The 9835-nt window shown below is 39.5% G+C and overlaps 1 protein-coding gene across 1 annotated transcript; it reads left to right on the top strand.

Moving 5' to 3' along the window:
* The first annotated feature begins 519 nt into the window (after positions 1-519).
* Positions 520-4406, top strand: GBX2 (gastrulation brain homeobox 2). Its single transcript, XM_073577591.1, has 2 exons — positions 520-1962; positions 3316-4406. Exons 1-2 carry the CDS (start codon positions 1458-1460, stop codon positions 3825-3827), a joined length of 1017 nt encoding a protein of 338 aa, XP_073433692.1. The 5' UTR covers positions 520-1457; the 3' UTR covers positions 3828-4406.
* The last annotated feature ends 5429 nt before the right edge of the window (positions 4407-9835 follow it).

The raw sequence follows: 9835 nt of genomic DNA, 5'->3' as shown, positions 1-9835 counted from the left end.
AGATAGAATGAGACGTTAGATGCGGGATTCCTTGGCTGCACACATCTCCATACATGCTAGTGGGATCGATGCCGAATAGTAATTCTGTCCCTAATATAATTGCATTGTGTAGTTTCTATCTGATCAAAGTAAAATAAACTCGAAATTACAAATAGTAAATATTTTGTAGTAAGAGAAGCCCTGAGCACAAAGCCTTCACTCACGGAGACCCCCGCAGGGCACAGAGCCCTCACACTCGTGTCTATGCAGCAGACACCGTGCAGCTGGATTGACTCCCTATCTGACCCCCATTGCTTCTCCTGGACACGCAGCACACAGGCAGGGTCGGGGTGTCGGCGGAGCCCCTACACGGGGACAGAGCTGTGATCGCACTTTCTCCTGACACTCTGTGAGGGGTGTGAGATGGGTGAGGTCTGGGGACACCGCCAGCCAATCACAATACAAGAACAGGCCCATGTGACCGAGGGAAGGTTCTAAAATGGAGCAATATGTGAATGGAAAATAGGAGCCCAGCTTGTAGCGGCTGAGACCGGAGAGAGAGGAGACTGCACAGCAGACAGGTCACCTGCAGATCTGACACCCTGAAGACGAGGGGGCTCCATCCTACAGAGGGGGACATCATCATTAGACACCACACACAGAGGGAAGGAGGAGGATCCAAGTCACTCAGGGAACCATTGGGAACTCTGCTCCATACACCTGACACTCAAGAAGAGAAGAACATCGGACGTAAGGAGGACAGAAGTATCAGAAGACAAAGAGAAGACTCCACATACAACAAGGGAGAGCAAAAGACAGAGCAGTACTGGAAAGAGACCCTAAATGGAAGAGACCACAAGGGGAGGAAATCTATAGAAAGCGCCCAAGTGTCAAATAGACAAGAAGCATCACCCACACAGGACACATAGTATCAAGAAGTGTCACCTCCACTACACAAGAACCTGAGCTGATGACCATAGGGTCCTCCAGGGCAAGAACTTGAGCTGATGACCATAGCCTCCTATAGGGTTCTCCAGGACAAGAACCTGAGCTGACCATAGCCTCCTATAGAGTCCTCCAGGACAAAAACCTGAACTGATGACTATAGCCTCCTATAGGATCCTCCAAGACAAAAACCTGAGCTGACCATAGCCTCCTATAGAGTCCTCCAGGACAAAAACCTGAACTGATGACTATAGCCTCCTATAGGATCCTCCAAGACAAAAACCTGAGCCTACAAGCTGTGTCCTCCTGTAGGGTCCTCCAGAGGCAAGAACCTGAGCTAATGACCATAGTCTAGGAGCTGTGTCTCTGTGTCTTCCAGGACTCTGCTCCTTCTAGAACTTTGGGAATTCTGCACTGAAAGCTATGAGAGGCTGAGGACATCTCTCTGCTAAGACCCCACGTCGCTTCTGTGCCCTTTATTTAGGGTATATACCAGTTCTTTTCTAGTCTCCGACTGACTTCCAGTAGCTTATATGAGTGCAGCTTTCCAGCCTCCTCTCATGATGATGCAGCGTCCCCTGGGCAGCAGTACAGCTTTCAGTATAGACTCACTGATAGGGAGCCCACCACAGCCAAGTCCTGGGCACTTTGTCTATACAGGATATCCTATGTTCATGCCATACAGGCCGGTAGTGCTGCCACCACCACCCCCTCCACCTCCAACACTGTCCCAGGCCACTCTGCAGCCAACTCTTCCCTCTAGTCATCCTCATCACCAGATCCCCAGCCTGCCCAGTGGATTCTGCTCCAGCCTGGCACAGGGCATGGCCCTCACTTCCACACTTATGGCAACTTTGCCAGGCAGTTTCTCAGCCTCAGCTCAGCACCAAGAGGCAGCCAGGAAGTTTGGAGTCCAAAGTCTGCAAGGAGGATTCGACAAAAGCGATGGGAGCCAGTCAGATGGAGAAGACACTAGTAAAGCCTATGTCACCAAAGACGGGACATTACTGCCTTTCACCGCTTCAGAAAGCGCTTTAGGTAAGTGCCAAACTTTGGGTCTTAGCAGCTAGACAGAGCCAAATATTTGGAAGTCACAATACACAAAGCCAGAAAGTTTTATATTCCATATATCAAATATGTTTGATGCAGGCAGATACACACAATGCTGAATAATTACCAATGGTCTCGATTAATTGCTAATAATATAAACAGAAATGGATAAAAATACATGGTAAAAGCATAATACTACTCCACAAACTTTCATTTGCAAAGCGAATTTTTTTGGGGGAAAAATTAGAAACATTTGGATAATATGAAATATAATCGTGAGCGTCAAACTGCAACATTAATAATGTGATTTATTCCAAAGAGAGAAATAGAAAATGCCCCGTTTGTCATTATTTTAGTTGACAGAACGCACAATAAAAATAATGAGATCATGTTCACAATTAGAACTGCATGAAAACGATTTTATTTTTCGATAAAGTGGAGTGTGAACTAAATATGAACAGCAATGATTCACCCCATATCATGGCAACGGGATTCATTTACCCCAAATATCCGAGGAGTTCTTGGATTGCAGATCGGCAGATTGTCCCGTGTTATCCAGGAGAAGCCGAATTATCTGCTCTTCTCTTCTAGATATGTGACACAGAGATCATAGTGTTAGCGTGAACGAAATCCACGATCTCAGGCGTCAAACACGGGAGAAAAATGGAAACTGTGTAACGGAGAGAAGCAGGATCGTTCTGCTATCTATATCTTTTACAGGATTTCTCTACTATTATCAGTTTAATTATTCTTTTTAATTTATTGATATAAAATGGATTAAAAGACAGATTATATATATACCAACATACACACAATAGGTACCTTATATTAATATATAGGTAGGTGCAAAAATTCAATAAACAGACGACTGACCGTAAATGGATGGAGATGATGGATAGTGATTGACATATAGATAGGTAGGTAGATATATAGATAATAGAAACAAAGATAGATAGATAAATAGATAGATAGATAGATACAAAAGATGTAGTAGAAAGATATATTATTAGATAGATAGATATTAAATTAACTTGAGAAAGGTTCATACCTCAGAACCGAAACGTTGCCACTGGCACAATGGGCTAATAAATCATTGCTTTTTTGCCATATTGCTTGTTGGCCTGCATACAATACCTCTTATCTAGATAGATAGATGGATAGATCAATCGATAGATAGGTGATTTCAGATGACACACATAATGGTGATACGATACACAGACGTTACTGTATTCTACATAGAATCATTGTTAATCGGGTTCTGGGAAAGTTTTCTTTTTTCCTGTTATTCTGTGATTGTTGCTGTTTTGGATATGTAATTTGGGCTTTATGTTCTCTCTGCAGGTGCTGTCCGGGGTCAGGGGAAGGAAGACTCTGCTAAGGATGATGAGGTGAAAGGAAAGGAGGACTCCTACCTGATGGACAGTGACCTGGACTACAGTTCAGATGATAACATCTCTTGCCAGGCGACCCACAAAGAAGACGACACCCCAGAGGAAAGTCCCCAAAATCCCAACCCCTCCAGTAACAGCACTTCTACCGGCAAGAACAGAAGAAGGAGAACGGCCTTCACCAGCGAACAGCTCCTGGAGTTGGAGAAGGAGTTCCACTGTAAGAAGTACCTGTCCCTCACCGAGCGCTCCCAGATCGCACATGCCCTCAAACTCAGCGAGGTCCAGGTGAAAATATGGTTCCAGAACCGCAGGGCCAAGTGGAAGAGGGTAAAGGCTGGGAATGCAAATTCCAAGACCGGGGAGCCCTCCAGAAACCCCAAAATCGTGGTACCCATCCCAGTTCATGTCAGCAGGTTCGCTATAAGGAGCCAACACCAGCAGCTGGAGCAGGCTAGACCCTGAACTGTGAGGTCCAGTCTCCAAACAGACCATAGACTGCAGCAGGTTGGTGGTGGTTCCCATAACTCAGTGTATCCTGACATGCCAACCACTTACTATTTATTATGATGAGAGCAGGAGAACTGTGTGGACCTCATCATCACAGGGTTGGGTCTTCTGATCTTGGACATTTAGCCAAGTCCAGGCCAATTGGGACAAAACTTCTCTGGCCCCTGTGTTTTTTAGAGGGACTCCAGTCCCTGTTTGGATAAACTGACCTTCTGGCTTTGCTCTCTTGAGCTTCAGATTATGTTGTGATTAATTTATTCAGTGTCTCATACTTCTCTTTAAGTTATGATAAATTTCAACAAAAAAAAGTCTTGTGAAATCTAAAATGTCACTAATAAATAATCCCACTCCGGCCATGCAGTCTGGGAGATGTGGGGTCATTTCATATAGGTCCTGGCTAATCCCCTCTGAGACTCATTTTGTCAAATCTGATCTGTGTGATGATGTGGAGGGGGATGTCTGTGTGGGATTTAATAGAGCAGGACATGTGGGGTCTGTTGGACAAGAAATAAATGAATGTACTTTTTTTTCTCAGAGATTATTTAATTGCAGAAGGTTAGAAGTGTCATCATCTGTGCAGTACATGTGTCTGGGTAGAGGGTGGTGGGACCACAAATAAGGCAAATTTCCAGGACTCAGGGTTGTGTGGTTGGAAAAAGAAAGGGAGAGAAGATTTTTTTATATTCTGAATAGAGGCAGATTAATAATTGTCACAAAGTGACTGGCAGATCAGACCATGAGCAGCTCTTTGGATGATGATGCCTGGGTTCTCTCAGGTTATTTGTGGCTACTGTACAAAGTGAGTTGGGATCCCAGCAAGAAGCAGGAAGGGTCAGCTCTTTCTGTGTCACTTCATGCCAGTGCTTGGATGTGCTGGTAACCAGCTGAATGGCAGATAAAGGCAGGACACATTCAGCTCTGTTTTATTAACATGTTGTAGGGGGGATTTTCTTCTCATCATATACTGATTCTGCAGGGATTCCTCCCTTCATTGGGTTTTATTTAAGAAAATTAAATACCTGGATTGGAAGCAAAATGATATAAATCTAAAAATCTACAGAATATAGAAGCTGCAAGCTCTTGAAAAGTCATATATATATATATATTTATATATAAACATATATCTTTATATGTATATATATTTATATATATTGCATATGTATATATAGATGGATTTATATATAAATATATAGGTTTATATAGATATTTTATATATGCAGGTATATATATAAATATCTACATAAACCTATATATTGTATGTGTATGTATACATATATATATATATCCATGTATAGCTGAAAATATGGTGTTTGTTATAGACATAAGTGAAATATGGATTAAATCACATTCACCCAAGCACTTTGCATAGAAACATTTATCAATACATATACAGTATAAAACAGGTACATGTAGGTTCAGCGATTAGAAATATGGAGCAGACCAAGGCTGTTAACACCCACTTAATATAAATTATTCACATGGGAAATCACACACACAATGCTATATAATTAGATACTAGATAAGTACATGTGTAGGTATGTACACATTACAGCAAATGATTTATACAGCTATAATAATAGGTTACCATCAATGTCAAAATATTAATTACTCTATGTACAGCCCTTAGCTCTATTTTGTAGATGTTCCAGTGTTCCAAGGCAAATTTTATAAATCGTGTAATAGCTAATGCCTGAAATTTGTACAATGTTAAAGATAGATTTCAGCTATTAGATTATCCTGGCGCATGGTAATATTATAACTTTGATTTATTACAGTTATTTATTTATTTATTGTTTTGCAAAGGAAAGTGGCCAAACTTTAATTGCAAATAGCTGGTAATTTTTAGCAACGTATGTAGTTCACAACTGGTAAGGAAATCCATACAAAATACATTCTAATTATTATTATTTTTTTTTTTTCATTTAACATGTGTTAGCATTTAAATGTTAAAGTATCTCATAGTAAATCACATTACAATTTATATATTAATATGTCGCATCACAAACTTAATTTCCAAAAGTTTTTGCAAAAAATACTGAAGTTCTCATTAGCAGTGGTATACACATTGGATCTAATATATATATATATATATATATATATATATATATATATATATATAATATATACACACATACACTCAATAGCTATTCTACATCAAAACTATGGCAAAATATATATATAACCTTGGTATATAGCTTCTTATAAATGTGTATACATATAATAATAAAAATAATAATACATTTTATTTCTATAGCGCCGACATATTCCGCAGCACTTTACATTTCAGAGGGGACTTGTACAGACAATAGTCATTACAGCATAACAATAATCACATAGATCATATATATATATATATATATATATATATATATACACACGCTGCTAAAATTTGTAGACTTATATATTAGTAAGCCATACCGGCACTATAAACTCTCACATATCCCATGTCAGTTACGGTATCTTATATATTTGCCAGATACATATAAATAGCTGTAGGCTACACTTTTTTTTACTTTTTATCAATATTGCTTTTACATAGAAAAATCTCCATGATCAGCCAGTAAAGCAACATCTGATGTGAGATTTTAACATACTATGTGTTTGTCATTAGACTTAAGCTGGAATAATAGATGCTCTTTTGCATGGGATGGGCCCAGATTTGCTATGTAATATAAGAAAATACTAAATATGTTCTTTACTTAATATGAAAAATGTCAATTTCCAACATAGAAACAGACAAGTCTGATTCTTCAAGGCAAACCCGGGCATCTGCAAAGTTCACTTATATGAAACGGTCAACACGTTGTACAGTTGCGTTGAGTACAAGATCACTTCAATCTAAGGAAAAAACAAGATATATTATCATTATTTTTGGTAATTATCATTGTGTTAGATTAAGCAACTATTATTTTGACAAGAGCCCACAGGCACTTACATATGGTGTGGAGACCGCATTGCCATCATACACGTAAGTACTCGTATAGATTGTTTTAAGTATATGACCTACACACTCAGTAGCTATTCTGAGTCAAAACTATGGCAAAATGAACAGAGGTAATTAATAATTTCACGTTAATGATCACACAACTCAAATTATATTGTACAATGTTAACTTTTCGTCAGAATATACAACAATTGTAAAAAAAAATACTTTTTTTTCGCTTTTCATTTAATATGGTTAACGTCTTCACAAATCCCAATGTAGAAATCATTGGCTATAGATTTTGGAAAGAAGTCTTTTAAATATTGCAAGGAAGAGGCCAAAGTAAAATTACAAATATACTAAAGAAATGCAATGTAGTCATGAAACATAATTGTAGAGCAAGGTAAGAAATGATGGCGTGGCATGATTTTAGTTAAACTTGGAAATCGGCATTCTAGTTAGTCCAATGGACATTTAATAATAATAATAATAATAATAATCTTTATTTTTATACAGCGCTAACATATTCCGCAGCTCTTTACAGTTTGCACACATTATCATCACTGTGCCCGATGGGGCCCACAATCTAAATTCCCTATCAGTATGTCTTTGGAGTGTGGGAGGAAACCCACGCAAACATGGGGAGAACATACAAACTTCTTGCAGATGTTGTCCTTGGTGGTGGCTGCAGTGCTCTCCACTGAGCCACCGTGCCACCCCATTTAAATAGATATGTGTAACCCTATAACCTAAAATATTATATCTAGCCATATTTAATGAACTTCCAAAGACTAATGTACAGCGGTCCGTATTCAAGCCCAAGATTCATGAACTAGGTTGGATCTGGTACAGTCGCTCAGCTCTGAGCCACACACCTTGATTGAAGTCAACACAAGTCCCTAAATAATAGACGTAATGCCTGGCTAAAGTGATACAATTACTGGAGCCTATATAAAATATGAATGAAAATGAAGGCAAAGGATTTTTTTTTTTTTTTTACAAAGATGCATAAGTCGCCAACGTTTGTCAGAGAAATGACCTAGAAGTTGTGACATATACTTAGGGATAAAAGTTAATGAAGAATATTAGGCTCTATTACAGAATATTAGAGCAAAGCAAGAGGAGGCATATAAAAGTGAGTATTATCAGGTAAAGGGACAAGTGACCTTGAACATCTGCAAAGGTGAATAATCTCCCATAGTGAAATGGAGAATGTATCAAATAATTCATTGTACAGAGGGTAACCTGTGCAAGAAGGATGGGTTTTATTTCAACCATGTACTACAAAAAGTGCTAACAGCCTCAGTTGGTGCTATGATGAGAGAAGTTAGGGAGCAGCCAGGCTATGGAAGTAGGTGGTATAGGGAGAGCCAGGCTGGAGAGGGGGCAGGATAAGGAGAGTGGGTGCTGGAGAGGGCCTTGATCCTGCACTGGCGAGGCAGGGAGAAGATAAACAAGTGGAGGGGTTTGATTGCAGCCATCATCACAGCTTTCATTTGGCTGCCTAATGAGTCACATCACAGGCAAAGAGAAAAATTGTCACTGGCCCAGGCGCTAATGAATTTTTTTGCAAATTGTAATCAAGGCAGGGCCGTCTGAGGCTGCTGATTAATGGGACTCGGGGGGTTTGGGCTCTCCCCATCCCGTCCTCCCCGCACTAAATTAACAGCAACTTGTCTGAGCTTCAAATTAACTCTCAATGATTAATCCTGATGGGAGCTGTGAAGAATAGCGCCTGCTAATAGCTCCTGGCCCCTGGTGCTGCTTTCTATTAATTCCCATCCCTTTAGCTGCTCCAGCCCGGGGCCGGGGCTGCACTGCACCATATTTGTTGCTCCCATAAATTATTATTTACATCTGCAGATCAAATCATGGAGGGGGGGTCAGGTTCAGCTGCTGATCCCCCTTGTCAGCGCCTAAGGGATTTTTTGTGACCAGAACCTAATTTCAATCAAAAGGTCATGTATTTTGCCTCTCAAAATGTATATTGGACTTTTACGTAATCTCCAAAAACGCCCATGCCATACAACATGAACGCGTCCTATTTAAAGACGCATATGCAGAAGGGTTTACTAATAGGTGTGAAATATTCAGAATTTGGTTAAATTTTAAATATATTTATAAATTAAATAAGTCGTGCGCATGACATTACAGCACAGACGTCTTACCATTCTAGAACAGAATAAGAATGATAGAACGTGTCTAATGTAGCAGCCGAGTGGATCGCCAAGCTTAGAGCAAATAGTTTTCAGTAGTCAGATGATAACAACTAAAACTAATGTTACTGTACTTTGTTCCTAAGTTGACATTGAAATAAGATTAAAGAAAAAATAAACTATTTTTAATTTGAGACCAACCCTCCTATTATGGATCCACACACAGACTTGACCTTCCACACGTTTATCGGGTAAAGTCAACTCTCCTTTGCCTAATGGAATTTATGAGCGCCCTATGGAGATCTGGACGATTGAACGGTGTTATATAGCTGCTTACAATGTGCATACATTTCTCCAAAGCCTAAAAACCCATTTGTGAGCTAAATGTGCAAGGTCCTGTCTACATGTATTCAATTTTACTGCCTCATTAAACCAGTGATTGTAAAGTCATGTACTGTGTGCTCTTGCAAAGTCGTCACAAAAACAGCGACCCTGCTTCTCTTAACCAGTCACAAACCACAGTCTGAAGGTACAAAGATGCTAAAAATTAGCATTGTTGGTCGAAAGTGCAATTTGCTCCATGTTATGAAGTTCAAAAGTATCTTAGCTTTCCATGAGTCAGTCTATGGTACTCCATTTTCACCCTTGGTTTGAAACCTAGATCCTGGAGTTTACAAGCTGAAGACACAATTATTGTAAATTAAACAAGAAAATACTTTAAGGCCCTAAAATAGCTTAATTAACGGTCACAAAATTTCATGTGTGAGGTACTGTAATAAAGAGAAAGGCCAGGAAACCTAAAACCCTAGGTGCATACTCATGGAGACTTTGCTTTTACCTATTGTGAGTTACCCAATTGCTAATAAGAAAAAATAAACAGTATG

The sequence above is a fragment of the Dendrobates tinctorius genome, unplaced genomic scaffold, assembly GCF_039654945.1.
Source record: "Dendrobates tinctorius isolate UK_male_01 unplaced genomic scaffold, ASM3965494v1 ptg000056l, whole genome shotgun sequence".
Taxonomy (NCBI): Eukaryota; Metazoa; Chordata; class Amphibia; order Anura; family Dendrobatidae; genus Dendrobates; species Dendrobates tinctorius.
This window is presented reverse-complemented; position numbering and strand designations above follow the sequence as displayed.

Bases quoted from the DNA above. Each gene is read 5' to 3' on its own strand.
- GBX2 (XM_073577591.1), top strand. From the start codon at position 1,458: ATGAGTGCAGCTTTCCAGCCTCCTCTCATGATGATGCAGCGTCCCCTG. The intron at 1,963-3,315 runs GTAAGTGCCAAA...TTCTCTCTGCAG, and splicing joins CGCTTCAGAAAGCGCTTTAG to GTGCTGTCCGGGGTCAGGGG.